The sequence below is a fragment of the Pleuronectes platessa genome, chromosome 12, assembly GCF_947347685.1.
Source record: "Pleuronectes platessa chromosome 12, fPlePla1.1, whole genome shotgun sequence".
In the NCBI taxonomy this organism is placed as follows: Eukaryota; Metazoa; Chordata; class Actinopteri; order Pleuronectiformes; family Pleuronectidae; genus Pleuronectes; species Pleuronectes platessa.
In genome coordinates this window covers 13,652,084-13,679,426 of record NC_070637.1, presented here as the reverse complement: position 1 = coordinate 13,679,426, position 27,343 = coordinate 13,652,084, and the positions used below count along the sequence as shown (strand labels likewise).

Below are 27,343 nucleotides of genomic sequence, written 5' to 3'. Positions count from 1 at the left end.
GACTGCGTGGAGGTGTCAGGCAGGTCAGAGCGCCAGCTGGAAAATACACATTTGGAGAAACGTGAACTTGCGATCAATTAATATCAGGATAGACTTTGGGATGGTGGGATTTAATTGATATAGACTTACTGTCCCATTTGTTAAAAAGAAGCCAGCGTGTAAGTCCTGTTTGACGCCTGATTTATCGAGTAAGGTAATAGACTGACTGATTGAACTTGTCACAGGACAGAGATAGATACTACCGAAGACCATTCTAGGACCCTTATGATGTCAGAGCCCCGGGGGGGGGGGGGGAGAGGAGGCAAAAGGTCATTCCGTGTTTCCAAAATGACGGATAAATGTCTCATACTCTAAGTTGTGCAGCGTAATAAGACTTGGCGAGATATTATTAAGCTGCTGAGACACACAGAGGAATCAAATCCTAAATATGACTTTCTTCTAATTATATCGTTGTTGTCTGGTTTTAAAAATAACTGATGAATTTACTCCAAACAGACTGACACTCGCTGCACTGTAGCACACGGGCCGCGGAAAATGACAAATTTAGATCCAACGTTTTTCATCTTACACAGCCCCCCCTCTCATGAATATGCATGACCGTGCACATCATGCAAATTCCATTATGACTCACTGGCAAAGTTGTGTCACGGAATATATCAAAATTGTTGCAGGCGTACTAATGAGGCCCTGCCAACTCAATTATCAACAAACTGTATATGTGTAAAGAAATAAAAATAGCATGCTAACGTAAACTAGCGCTAAACAGAGCACATGCATGTGGAGGTTCACAAGGTGACTGATCCTAAAACAGGTAGTGCATGTTCTGAGTGACCCCCCCGGGCTAACTTCCCCCTCATCAAGCAGGTTTTTTTTTCTTTTGAGGCGCTTAAGTAATTTCATTTCCGCTGCACATGGCGGCGAAAGATAACGACCTCACCTGCGCCGCAGTGATCACTCCAAGGAGAGTCAACCTAATCGTGGCTTAGCTGCGGTAAGCCTCCCTCCACCAGCCCTGTGCTCTCTAGATTCCCATCAGCTCTCATATTGTCGAGCTAAAAAACTGTGGAGCTCAGCATTGCATGTGCAGTGATGAAAAAAAAAAGAAGAAACCCAGAAGACAATCGCGGAAGGGAACAGAGCTGAAATGACTTCTCTCCCCGGCGTCAAAATTAAGATACAAAGTCAAGTTTCTGACCATATTCATAGATTCTCTTTGCAAATGTTTTCCTCTACTGTCAGCAAAGTGTATGAACTACCTCCCCCCAATGTTTAAATTCCCATTGACTTGCTGTATTTCAAATGTTGCGGAGCAGTATTAGGTTTAAAGGAGCACTGTCTGAGTCTATTTCAAGCAGCACCAAGGGCACTGCATGTGTTTAGATGGTGACCTAGTTAGATAAACCCACCAGTTTCTGGGTCCTCTCCCATTAAAAAACTTATTTACTTTGATTATGCACTGATGTGTGTAAGAGTAAAGAGACGCTTACATTGCCGATGTATGTTTTCATTTCACCGGTGCCTTGTGTGTGTTTGTGTGTAAATTCAACCTTCTCTGCAGCAATGCAATACGTGCCGGACAAGGGGCTGGATCAGGTGGCAGAGGGGGAGGACTCCATTATGTCTGGCCCACAGTGCTTTTCAGACTGTCGCACTGAATTGGTTCAAGCTTGTCCGTGTTCAATAGGTCTGTTTTACAGCTCCGTGAACAGTTTCAAAGGTAGACCTCATCTGTCGGGGAGTAACAATGTGCCCAGCGCTCCGAGTTCCTCCTCACACACAGACGACTGAATCCAATACCAGCGACGTGGAACGTATTCCATCCCGTGTCTGCTGTTTGAGTGTTAATGGATACAGCCCCACATAATGATTGGACTTATTACTCCTTGAAATCACTGTTGCAGTCTAGTGCGCAATATGAATCTAGCTGTTATTTTTGTTTTGTTTTGTCGCCGCAGCTGCACAAGCTCTGACAAACTCTCAATCAAACCTGATATATCGTCACCCGCTACTTTCCAAAGGGTCTAAAACCACATCTGGAGAATCAGCTCAGTGGGAGTCTTGTCTCCATCCACACTGGTAAACAAAGACGTTTGCGAGGAAGGAGAAGGGAAGGGTAGGTTTGCAATTTGTCGGAAGAATAAAAATATGGATTGGTTTAATTGGTCGTAAGTTTAAATAATTTAGTGTCACTGTCTTGCACACGTATTGTTAATGGAAGTAGAAGCACATTAGCGGGAGCTGTGACTCGATTGAGAAATATTAATTCAGCATGACACACTGCTGTACTTGAGCAGATCTATCAGAGAGGTTCTCAGTGTTATTCTTCTTTGCAAAATAATTGTCCATTAAAATGAGTCCCTCTCCAGAAATCATGAGTCACTGCTTCGCATTTATGTAATTATAATTACTGCTCATGTACTGTTGAAAGGTGCACTTAACGTCTCATACGATAAAGTTTTCATTGATGCACGGTATGAAAACACAGGCAAGTCAATTAACATTGATGTAAACTGGAGCACAGGTGAGGTGAAGCTCAAAAATCCTCAAGGAGATTCTAATGTTTGTGAAAGAAACATTTACAAATTAAAAAGGCTGCAAAAAAGTAACTTTAACATTTAGAAGCTGAATTGCTGTTAAATCTGAGATACTGCAGCATCGGCGTAGAGAAGTCAGGGGAGAAAGAAAAAATACATCACAAATCAAATGTCTGCACTGATGATCATACTTGAAAGTACTATAAACAAAATGGAACACTTACAAACATTTAAAGTATAACAACTCCCTCCAAGGTGAACATGACCGGTACCTTGTGTTATGACATTATTACCTTCACCATGGAGGTCATGCTTTCATCATGCTTTACGTCTGTCTGCAGGAAAAAACTACAGAATCGATTTCTATGAAATTCTGCAGGGCTGATAACATAAAAAATAATTCATTGAATTTTGAAGTAGATTCAGGATTTTTCCCTTTTCCCTTTCTTCAACATGGTCAGATATGGCGTTATTGGAAGTATGCACTCTCCCACAGACCTTTTAGTTTATTATATTTTTATTACACCTTTAACAATGTGTAAACAACATATTTAGGTTGACATTGGTTGATGGACCTAGTTTATCTACATTATATACATTTAGTATAGTGCACAGCCATGTGCACTATACACAGCCATGGGGATCAGGACCATCCCAAGATGCTCTGCTATTGAAATATTTATTTAATTTTTCTTAATGTATCTCATATTTGTGGAATAATGGATAATGCCACTTAAAAAGTTAAAAGTCTCATTGGTGGAACTGCTAACAACTCAAACACACTGGAAACGTCAGGCCTCACAAAACAAAAAGCTTCCAACTGATTCATATTAATTAATTGTATTTTATGCCTGTTATGTTTCCTGATTTAAAATATAAATCGGAAACATGACCAGTATTTGTAAGTTCCAGAATAAAAAGTAGAGTACAATTGTAAAGTAGCATAAAATTGATACACTCAAGTACCACAAAAAGTATTGAGTAAGCTACTTAGTTACTGGCTACCCTTACTTGTACATATATGCGTGCACAGAGTGGTCCCTACCTGTGCCTCGCTCAGCGGCTGGTGCCGGGCCAAGTGTCGGAATTGGCACTTTAGGTGCGGAGCTGCGTGTGATGTTCTTGACTACAGTCGCCAAGGGAAAGGCATCGGTAACAGGACGCAGGCAGCTGACCTTGTTTATGCCATCTACACAGGCAAACGTGTCCGGACACGGATTGGACAGGCAATCATCGTAGTTGTGCTCACAGTTCTTCCCCTGTGTGTGTAAAATAAACAGCCGTCAGACGTTTTTCGTGTAACCGAGCGCAGGGATGCTAGGTGGAATGAAACGTCTGCAGGTTGAACATAAAGTTAGCATTTCGTAGGGGGCGTGACAATTTCTAACAAATGTGCGATGGAAATTGGCCTCTGATAACTGGCGATTTAAACGCAGATGATTAAAAGAAGTAGTAGTAGCCGCAACAAGTTACCTAGAAAAGATGTCACAATGATAAGTGTATTAGCAACAGGAAATGACTTATCTTCAACAGTGCACAGCATGTATTGCCATAAGAGGACTTAAGAACGTAGGGTGCAAAAGGGTAAAGGTTAATGAAAAGAGAGAGATAGAGAAAAAAAAAAAGAAGGGAGATGGGGAATAAGGTGGGAAGGCTCACCACAAATCCAGGACGACAGAAACAGGTGTAGCCATAGCCTGGATCATTCTGAATGCATATCCCCTGGCTGCAGGGCTGTGGAAGGCACTCATTAATGTCATCCTCACAGTGAAGGCCTGTCCAACCTGCCAGGAACAAAAGCCCACAGAGCGCCGTGGTGAGCCCAAGCTCTCCCACTTCCACCCTCTGAAGTGAATATCAATCAGATTCTCCTACATTGATTTGCTTCTTTTTGGGTTCACACACATACACGGACAAGAAAAGGCTTTCACTAAAGAGTAAGATGCCACATACATTTTAATGAGCTTGGGCAGTATCATCTTTTTATCGCTTTTTTTTTTGTACTGTATGACCAGAAATTCCTCCCCAGAGAAAAGTAGATGACTTTTGAATGGCTTTGAGGCACAGCAGCTATGTAGGCATTATGCTAACCTTTATACAACATTTTATATGGCCCCTTTCAATTCAATATGGACTTTCTGTGGGTATTAACATATGGTAAACTGTACTGAGGCACATCTGATGCATAGTAAGAAGATGAAGCACTTCAAAAAATTGTGTCGTTCCAATCTAGGCCATGTTATAGTGATCGTATTCATGGGCAACAAAGGGCTCGTGTAATAGGTCTCGTGAACGCCTGCCTCATTTCAAAGTGAATTAAGAAACTCACATGATGTCTGCGTCACTCACCTGACCTGCAGTGGCACAAGTAGCTATTAATAAGATCTTGGCAAATGGCACCATTGTGGCAGGGAGCCGAGCAGCATTCGTTAGCATCCACTTCACAGAAGTCTCCCATGAAACCTGGGGGACAGCTGAAGAAAACACATCATGCTTTACACCTGTGGGCTTGTGTCACAGTGCTGTCACTATGGCTCTGTGTGGGTCTCACACACTGCATCCCAAAACCGCTTGTTTTCATTATTTATCAAAAAGTACCGAGACTTTTTTTGTCAGCTGGCTCTTCTCACCTCGGATTGTACATTTCAAACCTGAGGGTCTGAGGGTCCAGATCTAGCAATAAGGTGTGAAAGCCACCCTCTCAATTAAAAGCTATGAGCTGCATTCTACACACTGGCTCATATTTACTTGTGGTCTCATAAGGTGGCTTAAAAGAAGATTCATAGAAACAAGCGTGTTAGCAGTGAGTATTGCGTTATATTAAAAAACAATTGCTTAAAATAAATGTTCTGACGAATTTAAAAAAAATAGTCCAATTATAACGTCATCTTTCTTACTGCGTTGGATTTGAATTCATAGCAACTAACTTTAGTAAACTTTATGATCCAGTTTCTTCCATTCTTTATTTATCTTTAGTAAATACAGTGGCCCACTTTCTGCCGTATTCGACAGTGTATTTTCTGTCAACTCTAAATGTTAAGAACTGTTTGATTTGCATACTTGTATAATAATCCGGGCTTTGTCAGCTGCTAATCTGTTCGCCAGATAAACATTCTAATAAATCCTCAAATCAACAGCGACACATCCGCACTGAAGTGCTTTGGAGTTCTGGCATTAACGGAACATGTTCACAGCACCTGAATGAAGTTCAGAGAAAACACTGCTCTCGAACTAAGGACCCTGATCATTGAATCTATAGTTAAACTGGGTAAATGTGGCCCTGTGTGTGTTAATGACACTACTGCTAATGAGTGCCATACACCATGAAACGTTGACAGACCAAGTGAGTAAGATAATAAACTTGAAACCTTATTTGTTGGGAAGATAAAAACTGAATGGATTAATGCATAAAACCCACAGGCAAACACAGTGCAGAGGCTCAGGTGGAGCATTGGCTTTTCTGTTGTGGAGTTTGTGCAGGATTAGCTACATCGTGAGCAAAGAGAGGCACCGCTCAATTATGCAGATGTCATCCCCACTGGCTTTTGTTGTTTTGAAGATGAGCAGTCGTTCTCCAGATGGACAATGGGCCTGATCACGCATCCCAGCTACCTGAGGCCAACGAAGCCCAAGGGCCTGCTGACTGGTGAGGACATGCAACTCACAGTCAGCACATGTCAAACTCAGCTCAGAGAAAAGGTGACACATGCAGAAAAACAGGATGAAAACAGGAAAAAGAAAAAGAAAACACCAACAAAATGATGTTATATTCATGAGGCCAAAATACAAATGTCTGCTGCAACCTGAGATCCGTGATGCACAGTTGATTTAAGCGTGTAACAACAGCAAGGTTCTCGTGTGAACCTCTTAGCTGACCACCGTGGTCCAGAGAGAATCGAGTGCTTTTGGAGGCAATTTGCTGTACAGGTGCAGAACTGAATATGCACCACTTCACCCACAACGTGCTGATCATACAACAGTGAATGTAATATATGCAGTTTGGACAAGAAACAATTGCATGACTGTTCAGCCCATTACTCCATGTAATAATTGGACCGTGTCCTCCAAGTGGAACAATTATGTAAAGATGTTTTGTCTCGTATGTCGGCTGCACACTACTGGATGTTCAAATCTTAAAGGGATAATTCACAGAAAAATGAAAATTCACTCATTATCTACTCACGACTTGGCCAATGGAGGGGTGGGTGAAGTGTTTGAGTCCACGTAACACTTTTGGAGTTTCAGGGGTAAACGGTGTTCTAACCAAATCCAACACAAAACAATACAAGTAACTGGGGAAAAAGAATAAAATTCCTCCATACTGCTCCTGTGGTGTCATCTAAGTGTCGGTAAGACCCCACATTAAAATTTGACTCGGACCTCGTCATTTACACCATGTTTTAAACCTTAATGCCTCTGTTATCCTTCTCTGGAGCCTCGTTCATATTCGCACACGCAAGCTCTCACCCAAGGGTGCACGGTAGCATCGCTAGTTCGGCTAGCATCGATACTTCTGGTACTTGGATGACAAGTGCTTAGTGACAAGTGTGGACTCAAACACTTCACCTTGCCCTTCATCTGGCTAGTAGTGAGTGGATAATGAGGGAATTTTCCTTTGTCTGTAAACAATCCCTTTAAGATATACTAAATCTCCTGGGTCAAGGGGCAGGAAAATAGTGGCAAGTTGCGATTTGAGAGACTTAGGAACTCACAGAAACTTGAAGTTTGTAGTTTATAGTTCCAAACACAAATACACAACATTCCTTTTGTTATGATTCCCGATCAGCTCCCTCTCATTGGCTAAAGTTTACCCAATTATCGATTTTTGAATATTAACCGTGTCTGATATTTACATTCACTCATACAGGATTGTCTGCGAAACCCTCACAGGATATATTAGCCATATAATCTGTTTAGATCAGCCTCAAATGGGAAACTCCCCTGCACTCATTAGGAGAGCTGCATCTGACCTGAAATGGAGCTGACCTTGGCAGCAGGCACACACAGATCTGCTTATATCGATGTAAATATAAATAAAAAATTTAACTTTTTGTCCTTCACCAACAAATCTTTGAACTGACAGTTGATGGACTAACAATGTACAACCGCTAATCTTGTTGTTTTGATTTCTGGTATTGTATGTTTAAACCTTTTTAATCAGAATAGTGCTGACACAGCAATTCCACTGGAAAATGTTGACAGTCCATCTGTGACTCACTCTTTAAACAATGAGGCCAAACACCGGTTAACAGTGCTACACATTTAAGTCTGTACAAATTTTTTAATCTTAATTTAGAGAGATATAATCATACCATGCACAATCACCCAACTGCAGATCAGCAGTACTGCAGTGCATGTTTAATACTCTGTCCTTGGTGAGCAGATTTATCTACAGCACACAACATGTATTGCATCCTAGGTAATACTGTATATAAACAAGTAAAGCTATAGGGAAGGGAGCGTCGTTAAAAGATGCTGACCTGAGTCACTCCTGTGCAACAATTTATAACAGAGTAAAGAGGAGCATCTGGTTTGGAGTTGTTTTAGACTGGGATCCATTAAATGAGCATACATCAGCACATCACAGCTTGACATGTAATTATCTTAAAGGCAAACAGGGAGCTGCTGTGTCAGACCTGCACACTCCTAAAACATACACCTTGTTTTCAGACACACTTCATCACTCAGGGGAGAAAATGGCAACACTTAAAAAGCAATGATTCACCGGCAGCCACCAGAGGACTGTGACTTCAGAGTTCACAGATTAAGGCCTACACGGATTGTCGCTAAACAATAAGTCTTGAAGACTTGAAACATTCCTGGATCAGTAAGGCCTTTTTCAGCTATTAAAGGTAAACATTTTCCTGTTGTGATACTGCAACAACACAATATGTCAAATGACTTTTCTGACCCCGCTCCGATGAGGGTTGCCTTTTTCAGACATCTCTGTTTTCAAAGATCAAGGTGGCAAATGATCACTGAATACATTTTGTATTTCTATTAAAAAAATTATGATTCAAACATACTATAGTAATGAATGAACAAATAAATAACATTTTATCTGACTAAAATCACATGTAGTGATCACATCTGTGAAGGTCAAATATATCACTATAAGCTGTTGTATACTGATCAATTTACAACTTGATTTTACAATAATTCTACCATCTAATCACCATTTGTATATTAATTATGTTAATATAAATAACTGGAATACTAATGAAAAACTGATTTTAAGATATATTAAGAAAATTACAATAATATATTATATGTATAATTGAGTTTTCACTGCAAGTCATGTTGAGATAAATTAATAAAATGACTATAATATAAGATATTTAAAGATGAGTATCAAATGTGCAGTGGAAACTCAATTACTAATAAATTATTATATTATATTGTACTACTTTCAAGAGGGTTTGATGACGGTTTCAAAGAGAAAATTAGGCATGTGTCTAATCAGAGCTTCTAGCAGCATGAATAGCATGGCCACGTTCAGGCTACTAAACAGCCAATAAGGTTTTGCCTGGTTTTTCTCCATTTGTAAAATTTTCCTTCATTTTAGTTTTTCGACATTGAGTCTCGATTGCAAGGGGAGAGACTACGATTTTCATTGAAGCTGTTATTGCGGCGTTGTTTACAGCAGACTCAAGATGCTCAGCAAGTTTATAAGTGGTAGTTGAGTCAATATGATCGGTAGCGCAGGTCTTCAGAGGGGCTAATACAACGTCTAGACACTGTAACCTTATAAGTGAGGGAGCAGTGATGTGAAAAGACAGGCAGATGTGCCGAGAAAACTAGATCGGAAAAAGACAGACTTTTCTGTCAAAACTAGGTCGAGCGTGCGCCCATAGAGGTGAGTAGACCAGCATGTTGAGGAAAACCAGTGGAATATATGGGAGGTTTACTGAATTTCTCAGATTTGACATCAACACAAATATTATTTATTTTCCGCCTATATGGTAGGAAACGGATAAAAAGACAATTAAAAAATACATTTAAATCATGTTGTAAAAGATGAGATGTCCATTGGGTTCATCTTTCAACGATCTGGAATCATAGCAGCTTGTTCCCTTCCTCTTCTTGGTTCACATGTCACTGAAGCTTCACTTAAACCCATAAAATCAAGGCTATGTTGATTCATCATGCCAGGATAGATGAGCAGTGATTTACGAGTTATGGTTCATGTCATTCAGTCACAATATGTCAGTGACAATACATCAAAACGAATACTTCTAATTGCTGACCAACGCACCTGCATGTGAAGTTTGATCCCTCGCCGTCGACGCAGGTGGCTCCATTGAAACACAAGGAGACATTAACAGCCGCCTCTCTGCAGACGTCCACATCGATCTCACAGGTTTTGCCCGTGTAACCATCCTGACAGAAGCAGGCATATTTATCAGTGAGATCCACGCACGAGCCTCCGTTCCAACAGGGCCTGGAAGCACACTCCTGGAAATGAAAACACATCAATCATTTACAAAGAGTGAGGCACTGTCCTAATAATAATAATAATAATAATAATAATACACATGTTAACAGATATAACCACAAAATGTGTCGTAAGAAAACACATTCTTCCAGTTTCAGATGGATTGTGGGGCAGTTAAAAAGCAGATGATCTGATTATCCATTCAGCTAAATGCACACAGAGACCTCGTAAGCAACTCAGTGTTTTATCTCCAGAGTCCAGCTCGAGCTGTGGTTTTAAATCAATTAGACATTAGACAAAGCAATTTCTTTTAATCAGGTGTTTGTACAATGCTTACATGATCATCGTAGATCAAATGACTGGTCTTGTGGGGAAAATCAATGGAGTCGGTGAAACCAAAGCCCACACAAAGTTGACTAAATTCTTCTGACATTGCTCTTGAACACACAGCAGGTCTATTAATCAGGCTCCACTCACGTCGATGTTTGTTTCACATCTGCTGCCAGTCCATCCCGACTCGCACACACAGGAGAAGGAATTGATTCCATCCACGCAGCTGAAAAAGGCCAAAACACACGGGGTCAGTACTGATCTATCAAGCATCACAGGCGACGGCTGTTTAAAATGAACTCCAGAGCCTCGGCATATGCTGGTCTTTTCTTTTTGCTGTATAGAGTGGAGAGAGATATCATCTTTTGACTGAGTGTGTCCTCTTCAAAGGATTTAATGACTATAATTGAGACAACCTATGAGTGCATCACATTAGCACGTGTGACATACAGTATGTCTCAGCTCGCCGCGCTGCCAGCGAGTGTAATTAAAAAGGATTTCCGGGCCGTTTCTGCACGATTTGCTGGGTTTCTGTTTTAAACGACGGGGAAAAAAAATCTGTACCTTCCGTGGAGACAAGGTGCGGACACGCATTCATCCACGTTGGTCTCACAGTGGAGCCCAGTGAAACCATCAGGACACAAGCAGTGGTATCGATTGGCTCCATCAAAACATCTCCCACTATTTTGGCACGGGCTGGAAACACACTCGTCGATGTTAACTTCACACCGTGCCCCTGGGAAATAAACATATAAATAAAACATGTTAACTCTCTCATGCTTGCAGTTGGTTCAAAACACAGGCAATTGACTTCTTAAATATAGCAAGATATATAACGTCCGTCCTGGCAAACCTACATTCATTACGAGTTAAATACAGAATTGATTTGAAAATATAACTATTTGTTTAGAAAGCTCTTAATGGCGTAGTCCCTTGTCATATGACAGATCTCCTGGTTCTATGTTCTACCCCTATAGGTGATTCAGGTCTTCCTCAAAACAAATCCATATAGTCCCTCTTTCCTGTCTTAAAACTAAAGGAGATTCAGATATGTTTTTTGCTGCCCCAAAATAGTGCAGCAATCTCACAGTCCACATTAGGTCTGTTGCACACGATATCTCAAGAACGCATCAGGGGAAAATTTCTGCAAATTTGGTAAAACGTTTCCTTGGACTCAAAGAGGACCTGATTCAAATTTGGAAGTCAAAGGGTGAGGTCAAAAAACTACTTTTGCTTCCTGAATGCACTTTTTTAAGAACGCCTCAGGAAAATGTTTTAGACTCACAAATTAACTTTAGCTTTGGGCGATCAAAGGTCAAGGTCACGCTGGCCTCTTGAAAATGAACCGATTTCAGTGGTCTAAGGTCTTGATGACCTCATATGATCTGGAAAAGATTATATAGATTGAAACTGCACTGGTTGGCGGACACAGGCCACCACAGGGCGGCATTTCTAGTTTAAAATCCAATTTAAAGTCCTGCCTTTTTAATCTTGCTTGCCTCAGCCTACTTTTGTTTTACAATTCCATTAACTTCTATTAATATTTAATTGTATTTATTTATTACTTCTCTTTACCTTATCTTATGTTTGTTTTACAGTGTTTTTTTTATTTTTATGAAGCACTTTGGCTCAACTCTTGTTGTTTTTAATGTGTAATATAAATAAATCTGACTTTAATTAAATTATGTAAACTATGTAAGTGGAGAGATATTTTCTTAGTACTAAAGCAGCAAAAAACTCCAAATAAAATGTATAATGTGTAATGGCTGCATACAGTAATGGGACCAGTCAAGAATATGGACAACTGCACTCAGAGTTTGATTTTTCCGTCTCTGTCCAATTTGATCTTGTAACCTCAAAACGTTCCTGCAAGACTTTCTCAACAAAACACACGCGACTGAAACCTCATTGTTTGCCCCAGGTTTTTTTGTTTTTGTTTGACAAACTTGGAGGAATAAACTACACTGGGTATTTTTAAAGCGATGAGGGAATGTGCTGACAAAATGCACAAGCACTTTAATGCTTTAAATAGTATTTGAATGCGGGGGAGGTCGACAACACAATTAATCTACTGAGCATCAGCGTGCGGCTACAAAGAGTTGTCAGGATGAATATGTTTTTGGGTTTTCTTTCCATTTGATTTGTGGAATAAAAAGTAATAAAAGGAACAAAACAACTCAAGTCTTATCTTTTGACTGGTGACCATGGGTTACAATATATATCCTTGTCAAGCTAGGTAATGATTATCTACAAAATATTCCATTGAACATCTGCTGAGTCAGCATCATTTATTATTTTCAATGGATGCTTACAGCACTACTTTTTTTTGTTATTTTACTCACACCAGTTATCATGCATTTATTCATTTATACTGTAAAGCAGATAAAACCATAATTTTTTAGTATTTTTCGAAAAGAATCAGAAGCTGTTCTAGGGCATATTTTTTATTTAAAATTAAAAGACAGTAAAGTGACTGCACCATCCCATCCATTAGAGCTGATACATGCTGATCGTTGCATGCTTTAAAAGAATGCTAGTGTTAGGTCTCTACATGTCTCTTTCTTTAGGGACTGACAAATTAAAACGTAAGGACGTACTGTGCAGGAGTTTTAGTCCAGTAATGATAAATAGTGAATTCCTTAATATCTCTGCCAACAAAGTTATCAGGGAGATTATGATTTCCCCCCTTTTTGTTTGTTTGTTGGTTTGGATGTTAGTTTGCTTATGATGTTAGTTCTGTTTTTTCAAGATTTCTCAAAGAATAATTCATGAATGTTGATGAAAACAAAATATGGAATATTAAGGGAAGTGATATCTAAGAGTGTGTGCAATTTAGTGCAACTCGGTATCAGCTTTAGTGTTGTTTTTATTTTTATAATCTATACATATTTCAAAATGATACATATACATAGCATGGCATTCAATTACCATCTCAGGGTAGATTAGAAACTAATACAATTATAAAGTAATAATGAGCAAAACAACCGTTGACTTCAACAGTGAAACTGTTCCTCTCCCTGCATCAGTGAGCAAACTGTCCACATCCAGCTGCCGCACCAGCATGACATGTTGTCCCTCTCTGGTCTCTTTAGTGACCTTTGACATACAGTGATCACAGACCAGCAGGGATGGTAAACAGGAGAGCGCTGTGTGCAATGAACTTGAGATTGCATCCAAGGAGTCCTGGCTTGAGGACAGCTCCAATATTTTCACCTCAAGTCACCTCCTGCTCACTTCTTATTGTTCTGACATTGTAAGACAAACTTTGAATACTTTTAATGAAAATGGTTTGCCACGATACAAATATTTCAAAGTGGAATTAACCCGGTAATTGTGTTTGATATAAACATCTCTTGGGTGAGAGACAAACAGTCATTTCTTGCTTGCGTTAACTTTAATTTCCAGCTTCCACATGTAGAAAATTGGTTAAACAAAGAAGAGAGCGGAACTGTCATCTCCTACAGAAAGATATTAAACCTTAAACCCCGGGGGGGGTTATTTGAATGTAAGTGATGACAGCCGGACTAATCATTTTTGCACAGTTTGTTATACATCTTATGAACCATTATTTATATATATACACACATCTCACAACACACTAGATGAAAAGAAAATCACTAGAATGAAACTTGCATGTGCATACCTTCAATCCTCTTATAAAACCACATCTAAATTCACTAAATCCAGATTATGAATTGGGTGTGCACCAAATTGCACACACTGGAAAATATCAGTCCCCTAATCATTTCATGAAAAACGCTCTATCTCACAATGTTAAAGTGGGAAAAATGTAAGCCCCTGACCCCTACCAAATTGAATTGGTGCTTTCTTTTGATGCTTGTTCTATATCATGTGAAAGTAAAAAGGTATTAAAATATTGACCCACTAATACCTAAACTGAAGAGCTCTATTGATTAGTTTTAATTATCAGTATTTCTTTATTTAAAAGTAGGTCCAACGAAAACTGTTCATGATGGGCTGAAAGGATTTTTCTTTTTCCACAAAACGCACACATTCTCTTCATTTTAGTTTTTACTGCTGTGAGCACCACAATGAAAAGTTCCACTCACCTCCAGGGAAACAAAAGGACATCTTAATAAAACCAAAGCTATCGATGCAACACTAAAACTGAGTTTACAAACTATAATCTGGATGAATCACCTCATTAACAACACTTCAATGTGGTTAACTGAAATAATTCTTTGTCATAAATAACAGGCTGGAGAAAGGCTTTGAAACACTGAGCACGCCGCACCATAGCTGGACTCTGAGAGGACTCGTGTGAAGTGCAGCACTGAACTCGCATTGAAAAGTGTGTCATGCACTGTAAGAGCTGTATATCCTTACAGCTGTGACTACACAGGACCACGTCAATGAAGTACGAAGACACAATCCTGCTTCTACTAAATGTGCCTGGAAAACGTGCTGACTCAACTGGAACACATGAATTATCCTTAAAACAACTCGCATATAACTTCACTGTCCATCGGACGCACTTAAGAAAAAACAGTCACAGACTGTAGGTCAGCTTTATTCCCAGAGTTGATGATTTTCATTATTAATGCAGACCTCACAAAAAATAGCAACGAGATCACAGAGGAAACGAAGAGGAGGGAGAGTTCAGGCTGTGAAAGGGAAACACCAGACAACACAAACTGTCAGAATAAGACTGGTTCTGCCAACAAATCTAAACACAAGTTAGGAAAACACACTGATAATGTTTGTGTTGCAGGTTATTGCTTCAGAGAGATCAACAGCGCTGTCTGTGTTTGCGGAGGAATTAAAAATAAATGAATCTGCGGTGGCTTATTTCTACAAGCAAGCATTTTTTTGTTTGGCGTGTTATTTTTCATTTTTGGTGGTAAAACGATTATTTCCTGAAACTCTGTTTGAGACTTCCAAGAGATGAAGAATTATGACTGACCCGTCGTTAATCATTTGGTTAGCGTTTTATCTGCGGGCTGAGGCAGATGTAAGGAAGCACTGTGACAACGGGAGCACGGATTTATTTATTGCCTCCCGTGTTTTATCATGAAAGAGGATAAATAAAGTGTCTTTTAGTGCGCTGGGAATCTATCATGTTCTCTCATTACAGACTGAAAACGATTCCTTTCTTGTCCCAAACCGATAACTTGTTTTATTTAGTCAAAGGAGAAAGAGACTGGAAAACTCGGAAAGTGACTGCACAGGTGACAAACCCTCGTTTGAGCCCAAAAAAAACAAAAGGGTTGCAGCAGAAACTGAACTATGAATAATGTAGCAGATGAGTGTGATGGTGAAATGAGATGATAAGTTTAAAGCAGTGAGAGAAAAATCTCTTCTGTAATTTAAGAAGCGTTACTTTGACACACGTGTTTCACATTATCAATATGCTGATGTCTAATAAGAGCACTGGTTTAATAAGAATTTTTTTATTAGATTATGAATATATTATTTCAGGTATTTTAAGATGATCCTTGATATAACAAAATACAAAACTGTGAATGAGACACAAATGCCTCGTTCCGTGATCTTTTAATCCTGCAGAATGAGGGCCGGCTAAAAATAGAGATATTTACTATAATAAACACTTGTTAATACAACAACACTACAGTGTCTTGTTGCTTAATTAAACACTGAAACTAACAAATTGACACACTGATTCTTCTGTTTCTGGGAAAATACTGACAAATTTCACGTTTTTAATCCAAAAATTCACATAGAAGTCGTGTACTGCAACTGTCCCACATAGAAGTTGTGTACTGCAACTGTCCCATAAGGACTGTCTCAGTTTTATGTTATATAAATATAAGGGGCAATTTAAGTATTAAGTCGACTGGGAGGTTATCATTGGATAAATCTGTGTGGTATTCAAAGAGCTTTTATACTTTCTCAGGAAATTGTGAGATTGGTTCAAGATTCTTATAAAATACAAAATGACTTTTTTCTTGTCAAATTATGGCAGAATTGTTGTAGTATTACAACTTCCATCTAATTAGAATATATAATAATTATAATAAATAATTATTATTTATTATATAAATAAGGTGGAAACATAATGACATAAAATTCCAAGTTGATTCTTGAAATCTTGAAATCCTGAAATTGTCTTTCTTTAATGCGGCCCTTATAGTCCTTTGTGAAGTTGTAGGTGATTTGATTAATGCATTGAATGGGTTATTAAATGTTAGCACAGGAAGCATATGACTGTTTTCACATTAACTGAAGAAAAAAAAAATATATATATAGATCTAAAGCAAAAGATCTCTACCGAGCCTCAGTGGTAAATAAGAATGATTGTATTTATCAAGTTCACGCAGCAAAAAGCCTGAATTCACTGAAGCCCGATCATCCAAACGACAGTGGGGACCAGAATATCATCATTGTCTCCATCCAACAATGTGCTGACTGAGGAGACTCGCAAAATGTGCTGATTGCACTGTACTATCACTCAAGGGAACACGCTCCTTAATGACGGGTGAAGAAGAGAAAACAGAAGGTGACCAAACAGTGTGCTTAAACTCTGATTTATATGAAGAGGATGAGCCATTCATCATGTCACTGTGATGACTTCTGACCTCAGTGTGGGGCATGGGGCCTGTATGTATAGTTAAATAATACATTATTGGGATTGTGGAGCCTTCTAAACCTTAAATAATGATAAAACGGTCGAGATCTCAGCAGCTGCCAAGACTGTCTTACTGAATTATGTACAACTCAATGAGACGTGTGGAGAACAAAGTGACACTGAATGGGAATATAAAGCATAATAACTACACGTGATTAAGTTGGAGCCATAACTTAACACTGTTAAAGAGGTATTCTTTTTACCTCTGTCTGTTTATTTGTTTGTTTGTTTGTTAAACATTTAACTTGGTGGAAGGGTGTGTTGTGATTCTGGGACGAACTCATTCAAATTTGGTGCAGATCAGCATCAAAAGGTTGGTCCACACACTCCCTCCATTTCTTTAATATAATCAGAGAGGGCGTTTTTGTAAATGTTAACTGATATAATAAAAAAAATTATGATATAATGAATGGATCTTGTAAAACAACAACTATCAGGCATAATAAGGGAATTGATATCTAGAAGTGTGTAAATTGCTTCAGCTTGATTGAATTTAGAAAAGGACTGTTGGGTGTTTGTGATGGTATGTTTGTTTGTTTGTTTGTTTGTCAGCATGATTATGCAAAAAAACGACTGAGCAGATTTCAACATGATTTGGTGCAAGAACGGGACATAGGGCAATAAATAAGCCACCATGGCATGGATCCAGTCAAAGGGGTGGATACAGGAATATTTCTTATCCGTTTATTTTACATTGTGACATAGGGAGTTTACTCAGTGCTATTCTACTCTGTTTCACGATTGGTTGGTTTAATTGTTAGTTTTGTTAGGAGGATTACAAAAAAGGAAAAGACGTAGGCCTAGAAAGAACTGGATCTGAACAAAGGGGTGGATGCGGGAATCTTTTACCACTTTCTATAAAACTGTTATTGCCTCGGCCAGCAGGGAGGTATTGTTTTCACCCATGTCTGTTTATCTGTTGGTTTGTTTAAGGCGGATCCACACAGATAGGGTGTGAACATTTTCATTGATTTCACTAGAAATAAAACAGTCAAGATAAGGGGACTGATTTCTATGAGTGTGTGCAATTTGGTTCAGATTCCATTCTAGTTTATTTTAATCAGATTTCATCAGAGCCATTCTAGTTCAACAAATAAAGCATATGGACACCTGACATCCCAGAAAAGTGAAAAAGACTTCACGATAAAATAAGCTATGATTAATCCAACACATTTTTTCTTATAGTGCGTCACGAAGGTTAGAAAATAACGATAAAAGCTGTCGGAAGTGTCAGAAATCAGACTAAAGCATGCGTCAAATGTTCTCAAAGCTCAAACACGTCATATGTAAAAGGCCTTAATCATTCTCCATCAGCTCTGAGATACGTGGTAATAGTCAGAGGCTTTAGACGACTTCTACAAGAACACCGGCTGAAAGCAGGAGCTCATAAAAAGGGCAGAAAATACAGAAGCACTCAGTGACTCATTCAACAAATAGAAACTAAGACAATTCAATAAGGGCAGTGATGCAGGTGGGAATGAAGTGTCACCGCGGCTTAATCACAGAGTAGAAGTAGCTCCAGACTCATTTATTAGTGGGCAGCTTCAAGTGTTACAGTCACAATGAAGTTTGGCTTTAGATATGCAACAAAACTAAAAACACCCGTCGACATTCCTGATGGCTGGAGCAAATAATGTAATAATACCGTCAAGTTAAAAGATACTTTAGCGAGAGAATGAGAGGCCCATTATAGCATAAGGCTGAAGAACATTTCAATCAATTTCCAATCAGGCAGCACACGATGTGATGTGATGAATCACGTCAGGACGGCAAATTAACTGTACGACTGGAATAGAATCAAGTAACAGCGGCAGCACGAAGCCGCTTGTGCTCTTGTGAAAAGTTGCGCCTCTTCTACACAAGTTACCGGAGCAAATATTTCGCAGGAGTTCTACTCGGTTTGAGCCGATCCCGACTGTATCCTCTGGCCACTCGCCCCCTCGGGGAGCCCTGTTTCCTCAGATGAGCTTAGAGCAACAGAAAAAGTAATGACTTGTACTATGCTGCGCGTAGGCCTAATAATAAAAGCTGCTTCTGTGGGAATTGGGCCATGCGTGTCAGGATCTGCTCTCCAGAGAAGCAATACCTCAGAGATTTCCTCCCTCTCTCAACTGGGGAAGGATAAATTGATGATACAGTGGGGAAGACAAATGAAATTAATCTTCCCGGTAGCTGACAGGAATCGGCTTTACACACACACACACACACATACACACACACACACACACACACACACACACATATACACACACTATAAAATACCTCAATATCTTTCTGGGTGGAAAATAAGACAAATGGATTGAAGTGAAACAACAATAGCACCGTTAGACTAAAGAGACTGGTGAAATGAAATAAAGGCGACTAACTGACACTGAGAAGTTTTCATCAGACGTGAAATTTATCTCTTGTTAGCTTGACTCTGTATCTCGCAGAGGCAGGCGGGCTAATTAAAACTAAGCATTGTGAAGCCGTTTATTTATTCTTTTTTGTTTTGTTACAACTAAAGCCAGATCTGTGTCAGAGTCGCCTCGATAGCGCCCGGCCGCAGCAGTCGTGATAAGCTTTTCAGACTCTCGTATTGATCTTCATGTCACCTGGGGGAAGAAATAAAAAAAAATTTAAAAAAGCGCTACCTGAGTATCCAGGGCGACAGACACACTTGAAGCCGCCGGGGGTGTTGATACAGATGCCCTCGTGTAGGCAAGGTGAAACTTCACACTCGTTCACATCCAGGTCACACAGCGTGCCGAAATAACCAGGAGGGCAAATGCAGCGGAATCTGAGGAGGAGGCGATAACAGTCGATCAATGAGAAATCAATTATTAAGGAACAAATTCAGACGTTTATTGTAGCACGTGTGTCTAGGTCTTACTTGAAAATAAGATGCATTTTTTATTGTAGAAGCTCCACGTACTCCAGCAGAAATAACCCAGTGCAAATTGAGGCTCATTTTTCATTCTCAAACTCCTCTCGCCGAAATTGCCAACAATATGACAGCACTTAACTTTCCCAGTGGGTAACTTCATTTGAATTACGTTTGATGACTTGTTACTAAAGGAAGGAGCCTATAATCCGCGCGGTATATTCAATCCAAATCCCTCTCCGCGGCCGTCTGGGGCTCTAATATCTCCGAGCGCACTCCTCAGGTGTTGGGTGTGAGGCAGTTATTGTATTTTCTAGATGAGATAATTGGAAGACACGCAATTAAACACCTCTGCGCGAAATACAAACTCAATCTTTTGTTATTTAAACACAGTTTTTATGATCGGTAAACCAGTTAGACTTGATCAGGTTTCAGCAATCGGGCTAAACCAAAACTGTATTGCCACACTGCACACTTTATACTCTTTCATTATTGCAGGTCTGTTGCAGTCAGGTTGGAAAGAAGCAGCTTATATAAAAGCCCTGTGCCCTGTATACATAGATGGGGAGAGGCTGATCCTCGCAGAGCTCAACCCACTGCATCTTAATGCAAAGGCTGGGTTAACACAAGACACAGCATGGGCTGGGTGAGTGCACTGCACAGTCTGATTCACCGCCGCGGCACAGATGGACTCGCTCGGCTCGCCGGGTCAGGGGGACGGGCGGGCGCGTGTAGTGCTCGTGGTGGGCAGCGGGGTTAAAGCACACCTGATGTGAACTCCCTGGACTGTGCAATCAGAGGAGCGCTCTGAGCCGGGGCCGGGTCACATGGGAGCGAAATCATGACGGGAGACAAACTGGAGACAAAACATTTAGGACTCAAATTGGCCCTGGGACTCCTCTACCCATCTGTCCGACTAAGCCCGGAAGCCCCAGGGCTCCCATTAAGCACAGCAGAGAGAGAGGCACCAGTGGAGTAAAGCCCAATCTAGATACATGATGTGTTCCTGCTGAGTTCTCTCTCTTTCCTTTAGAATAGCAGCCTATCTGTGTCAAGGATGAAGACAGGCTTGTTATGTAAACTGGAGCACTCTGAAGGGGAACGCCTTCGACGCCGCGTGTTTTACTGTGTTTCCGCCTTTCAAGACAAAGCTGGGGGGAAATGCATTCTGCCCGGCCTTTATTGACTTATTTAAAATGTTTCAAAAGCAAACGACGGGTTGAGGTGTGAAGTCGCAGCGAGGTGCACTCACTTGTTCACGAGGTCTTGACAAATCCCGGCGTTTCTGCAGGGGCTGGAGGTGCACTCATTGACGTCTTCTTCACAGCGACGGCCAGAAAATCCCATCTTACACTCACAGCTGGAACAGAAAAATCTTTAATATTGATATTTTGTCTCGGATGGAAAATGGAAGATCCATTTGTTTCCCACTGGCCCATGCACAGAGTGAGAATAATCAATGGCAGTTTAATGATATTAATTACACATCATAATTAGTCTGATTGCGCACGCAGCACAGCGACATAGATTTGGATTTTGAAAGTTTGACTAGACTCAAAGAGGCAATGATAGCGTTTTTTCATTTTTTTTTTTCAAGCTGAAATGTTACGAAATAATGAGAACAATTACATTAGCTCAGGGAAATCTACTATTAAAAAAAAAATCACTGTAAATGACCTGGGACATGTACAAGGTTTATTGAATTGACTCTCCATCGCTACCCTGACATTCGCCTGTCTGCCCGGAAACCACAAGCTGGTTATGGATAACACCCTTTACCTATAACCGTTGACCTGGTCCACACAGGCGCCGTGGTTTTGGCATGGATTGGAGCCGCACTCATTGGTGTCAATTTCACACCAACTTCCTTCAAATCCTGAAAGATAGATGAGATGGTCATGGATCAGCGAGCCCCACTTCACCCTGAAAACGTCGGGACCGATGATAACAAAGGCCCCAGTGAATGCCATTTTAATGGAACTAGTCGCCCCTGTAGCATATCTCATCTTCCAGCTCTCGGCAACTCACTGTTTCCCCTCTGAGAGTGTGTAAGTCTAATAATACTTTAGAGCCGCAGACAGATTGGTCTGAGGGTTAGTGGTTTGGGGTTTGGGAGGTGTGCGTCTGTGTGCGCCACCGTGCATATGTGTGTGTGTCTGTGTGCCGGGGAGAGAAACTGAGCGAGCAGGGGGACATCTTGTTAAGTTGGGGTAAGAGGGAGAGGCAAAGCCCAAGAGCTGTTTCATTCATTAGGGGGTTGAGGGGCACGATGGCTAAGCAGATCAGCATGGATGTTTTGTTGTACTTGTGGAGACAGCCTGGGAGCCTGTAATTTTCCGCCCGCTGGATTGTAGAGCTCTAATAAAAAACAGCGTGCTCAAATCTGCTCCTCTTTTCTCATCATCTATTTTTCAAATAACACATTTGAAGACCTGCAATATTTTAAATCACATATTTAAATCATCATCAAAAATTATTAATATATGAACTTTTGATCTAAAAATTCAGACATAAAAAGGAAAACAAGACATTCAGATCTGAAAATCCAGGATCGCAAAAATAAGCAAAGCAGCTTAAAGATTCCTTGTGTTATTATATTCTATTATTTTCTGAGTTCATCAAAACTCCTTTAACACCCTGAGCTGAGACTTCTAAACACCACTGCACCCCCGCAGAGCAACATCTGTAACACGCAATCATAAGCTATACAAGTATATAACAAAGGGTTATAAAAACTAGTTTCTGAGAGGTATTAGTGCTGTAATTGTTTCCATGTCCCATTATGCTTCTCCCGCTGCTTCAAGTTAAAATTACATTTGTAACCTAAAGGGTCTTGTAAGAAATAATATCTTGTACTGGATTGGTTGTTTGTCTGTTTTTTAGGGTCACAAAGCGTTGTGTGGGTTCGCTCTACCGTTTGTACTGATACCATATATCAGTCGACACCATATAATGCACTGTAATGGCCAAAAATATTGTCATTGCAGCTCTTTCGAAAAATCTACAGTAAACACCATTTTGGCAGAAAATTGCAGAAATCATATATCACTGTGATCAGATGGGTCCCAGCCCTGGAGGGCAAGTATTTGCAGTTTGCTTTCTAGAACAATTGATTGTGTCTTGTTCAATAGGAAATGGCTTGACCACTGAATGGGGCTCTCTGAGCAGTTCTCATTGTGCATTGTTAACAAGCCGAACGCCGTGAACTGTAAATCATCACATTTAAAAGGAAAACAGACATATTTCCAACTGAAGTGATGCTTCAGCGACACTGATGCAGCTCCGTGCACCTCGGGACGTACCAACGATAGGGAATCCAGGGGACCACAGAGCATCTGGTGAATTATGGGACAGCGCAGGTTTCGCAAGCTGCTCTGTCAGTCAAAGCAATGGTGGGGCGCCTCAGGGACTATTTCGAACGTCGCCGCAATATAATGCATCTTCTGCCACTAAGCAGAGACTGGAGGCTTCTCTCTGACAGAGTACAGAGAGGGAAAGCAAAGGCACGTGCTCACCTAGCCGTTCCATCATCTGGCTGCGGCTCCAGCGTGTGATCACTGCTCCTGCCGGGGAACGCCTCAGAGGAGAAGAAAGTGTGGGTAATCCCCAGTGGATCGTGGACTTTGATGGACGTTTCAATTGAAACATGAGTGACGTCTTCATTTCAACTGTGTGAATTCGGTTTGGACTGTAACACGTGTGACTATAGTCTTCTTATCAAAGTTGCTGTCGGTCTCAAGTTAACAGTTTATCAGAGAGGGGTCGTTTAAAAATACATTGCCCGCTGTTTGTGCAATATAGAGGGATTATGGTCTTTGGCTGTGTGTGGGTCATCTGTGTGCTGTCATACATCACATGAGATGTCAGACATCACCCATCGCTAAATCTGTGCATGCACTTTCATGCTGAAACCTAAATGCATCATCATTTCAAGTTTTCTATCAGATCAGCTGGGATTTTTGAAGTTTACATGTTGAACTTAAATGGCTGAGCCTCTATACGGTCGATCAACGTAATGTTTGAGGTGACTCAGCACAGTGAACAGAAGCCATGTGTTTCCAAGAGTCACTAAACTTGGACCATCTGCATTTATACTTTTAAACCTCAAGACCTAACCAAAGTAATGGCTTCATAACTTAATTATTGAATGCTGTGTTTGATAAGTGACGAAGACAAGTGACGAGCACTATAAATAGGATATCATTATGGTCGCACATTTAGTAAAGAAATTTGAGCTCCTCAGTAAGCACAGCCAAGTTACTGAGAGAATTACACAGGACTCACATGTGTTTTAGGGGCATTAAGGGAAACGTTCCTCATTGACTTTGAATAGCATTGCATCCCGTTTGCTTGCTAAACTTTTCATGTGGAAAGGAAGATACCTGCCAATCAAATGTAGTCTAAACAAACAAAGCCGTGTCTGTTCATCTGGTGGTGGATTGTATTTGCTGTGTACTCGTGTTTATAGCCAGCATGGCACATTAGCGACTATGTTGTTCGTCTTATACAAATGAAAGTGTGAATATTGCTTTTTTTCTTAGAAATCCTCATCATCTTTCAATCTCGTGCTGAGCTCAAAGACGGTTGACCTGACACTGAACCTACTCAATATCATATTTCCATTCGATATAAAAACTCTACAATATGTGTTACTGCAATATCTACATCATTTGAAAATAAACCATGAACGCAGGAGCCAAGAGGGATTTCATATCTGTAATGACCTTGTTTGGCATGTCAGCGAAAACATGTAGGCTGCTGTCTTTGGCTGAGCGAGAACTTCCACATAATACCCAGGAAAAGATTGACTTACATTGAAGCGCTCCATGAGTTTGCCATGTGCCAACACCGAGGTAGCTTGCATTTGCACAGAAAGCAAAAAATGTTCGACCACACAAATCCATCACTGAAGAGATCTGGTTGGTTTAAGCATTGCTGTACATCCTCTTATGCTCTTGAGCCTTCATTACATAACTAACACATGGTGACTATTCGAAACGCAGCAGCATTAATGGCAAAGAAAACCAAAGCTTTTGAATGACTCTATTGGATAAATACAGAACTGTGTTATTATAGCTGTCAGTCCCCCCCCCAAAAAAAAGCACAGACTCCAATAGCAGACACGTCACCAGTTGCAACAAATCACCAACTCTGAGCAACTCCAAACAAATATAGACGAACAATGAAAGAACACACCGGGGGCCATATCAGTCATCACAGCAGTGTTCCTCACAATCAGAGAGCAGCATGCTTATGAGTCCTTTATATGTACTGACCAAAAACAACAGTGTTGTGGAGTAGGTGGGTTAAGAATAGAAATGCATTTAAACACCAGCGCGTGCAGCCAATTTGCCCCAGCGTGACACACCTGGACCACCTCTTCAGTGATGCTAATGAAGCCAGGAAATGATTAAACACCGGCTTTCTTAAAAATGTGTTTACTGTAGGCTGTTGCAGGGCGAGGGCCTATTTTTAAACGCTTTGTATAAATGAAGCCACTTGCAGAGGTGTGGAAGTACTTAACCACAGCTCCTCTCTGGCTCAGACAATACTTCCTGCATAAGCAGTAATTTTTTTTTTTTTTTTTTTTCTCTTATTCTCCAGTTTCAGTCGTCTTAAACTCTTTTGTTGGATAATTTAGAAATGGCAAACCGTCCTCCTTTGTCAGCAGTCATGAGTGACAACACCGAGCGATTGCAGCCATTGTCAAATACCCTGCTTTTAGGTATTTCTGTGACACCCAGCTACAGACATTTACAGGTTGTCTACTTGTTACACACAATATGAAGTGAGACATCTGCTAAATGTTCAGAAGTGAGAAAACATGTGTAACTAGAACGTGTTACACAGCACAAACTGCACTAATCTGACTATGCTGTGAACGTCAAAGCTCCATTTAGTATTAATTCTTAAAAAGAAAGACTTCTGCTTGTTTTGATTGGCAGGTTGAACATGTTTGAGTCTTCAACTTAACACCTTGACTTCCATGTGTCGCGAGATGATTTTCAGCAACTGGCAGAACAATGTGTGTAAACGGTGGGTTTTCCTTTTAAAGGTGAACAAGAATAGAAGATGCTCTTTTACATCCAGGTATCTAAGTGACAATAAGTATTTGTTTGACAACAACTTGATCATCTGGACCTGACAGTAATACAGTACTTTGCTCTTGGCTTCTAAGTTTAATTTGTTTTCCTCTTAATTCAAACAAAATTGATGATCTGGATAAAAGTTATTTACCATTTGAACAGCCGCAAATATTGGGATTGTAATTTTATACAGTATAACTATCTGAAAAACAAATGGGTTACTACATGCTTCTGTCCATTCTTTGGCCTTTTCTAGTGTACTGCGGATTCTTAAAAGGTATTTTCCCTTCATATTTAAGACACGATCTTAGTTTTACAAAACATCTCCATCCAGACGAGAGCAGCCATGATGGGCCCATAGGTGGTGATGAAGTCTATCTCTAACTACACATCAAATTCCACAGTAGCACGTTGTGCAAATCCTCAGTGAGCTAACTCTCATGTCAACCTGTAAATAGCCGCCACTGATGTTTCAGGAGCATGCTCATTACACTAGTGCACGTGTGAAGCAAGCTATGATATCAACATTTCCCAAACACTTTACTTCACACAGATGCCCTCCTGGGTTTGAAAACCTGCGGTTTGGACGGCTTTTGTTAAAATATCAGTATAAGGGAGTTGAAATGCAGATTGCGTGTGGACAAGAGGCCTAAACACTGAGGAACAGGATGTTGAACGTTAGGGTTTTGTACGATAAGAGTAAAATACTACATTCTCTACAAACAAGCATCAGTCCTGCACTTGTCTTGGTTGTGTCTGGCTGTTACCCTGCACTACAGGAGAAGGCTTCATGCGATGTAGTGGTGTATTTCACTTTAGGTCTCGCTGTTAAACCGTCATGAAGTTTGGGTTGATGATCGATCACTGGGTCGCTACGTTAGCTTTGCCAACAGCGCTGATCAGTGATAAAAAAAAAATTATAAAAGAAAAAATGTAAAGAGACCAAGTTATTTATCTACGGCAATGGATTTTAAGGCATAAGTGAAGACATTGACATAAAGTAGATGCTCTGTTTTCAGGGGTTAAACACCATTATGTTAGAAGCTACTAATGACTGAGCATTTTTATGAAGGGAGAATTGATATCTCTTCCTTTTTAGATGCAGCTGTTTGGGCTAAACCAGAGGTCTCAAAGCTAAAATGGAGGAGAAAAAAAAACAACCTCCGCCCTCGACAGAGGAAAGTCAGCAGCCTGCTGAGATCTTTGCGCGCTGAAAGGGCAAACTCTCACACTGAGACTGAACATCTGCTACATTTTAATATATGTTGCCTCCTTGTGTCTACATTTTGATGTGTTAGCCTAGATAAGAGGGCCCATATTTTACACCAAAGCAGCTTGAAGTACAAATGTCTGCCCAGCGTCCACGGTGCTAATAAATAGCGAATGAATTTGCCCTCATGGCCGTTGGAGTCTTAAAATGACGTGTGGTCGGGAGCATCGCAGACGTCCTGCTATCCTGAAGCAGCGGAATGCAATTGTGCTCTGTCC

General features: G+C 40.4%; 1 protein-coding gene across 1 annotated transcript in view; it reads right to left on the bottom strand.

Annotated features, from left to right (window-relative positions):
- Nucleotides 1-27,343, bottom strand: part of eys (eyes shut homolog) — a 159,696-nt gene that overhangs the window by 66,164 nt on the left and 66,189 nt on the right. Inside the window, exons 24-32 of the mRNA XM_053436051.1 lie at nt 21,549-21,645; nt 21,022-21,129; nt 19,540-19,685; nt 10,864-11,035; nt 10,447-10,525; nt 9,790-9,989; nt 4,884-5,008; nt 4,194-4,318; nt 3,580-3,793 (exon numbers count right to left, since the gene is read on the bottom strand). Of these exons, the coding sequence (XP_053292026.1) occupies nt 3,580-3,793; nt 4,194-4,318; nt 4,884-5,008; nt 9,790-9,989; nt 10,447-10,525; nt 10,864-11,035; nt 19,540-19,685; nt 21,022-21,129; nt 21,549-21,645 (1,266 nt within the window). The remainder of the gene's footprint in view (nt 1-3,579; nt 3,794-4,193; nt 4,319-4,883; nt 5,009-9,789; nt 9,990-10,446; nt 10,526-10,863; nt 11,036-19,539; nt 19,686-21,021; nt 21,130-21,548; nt 21,646-27,343) is intronic.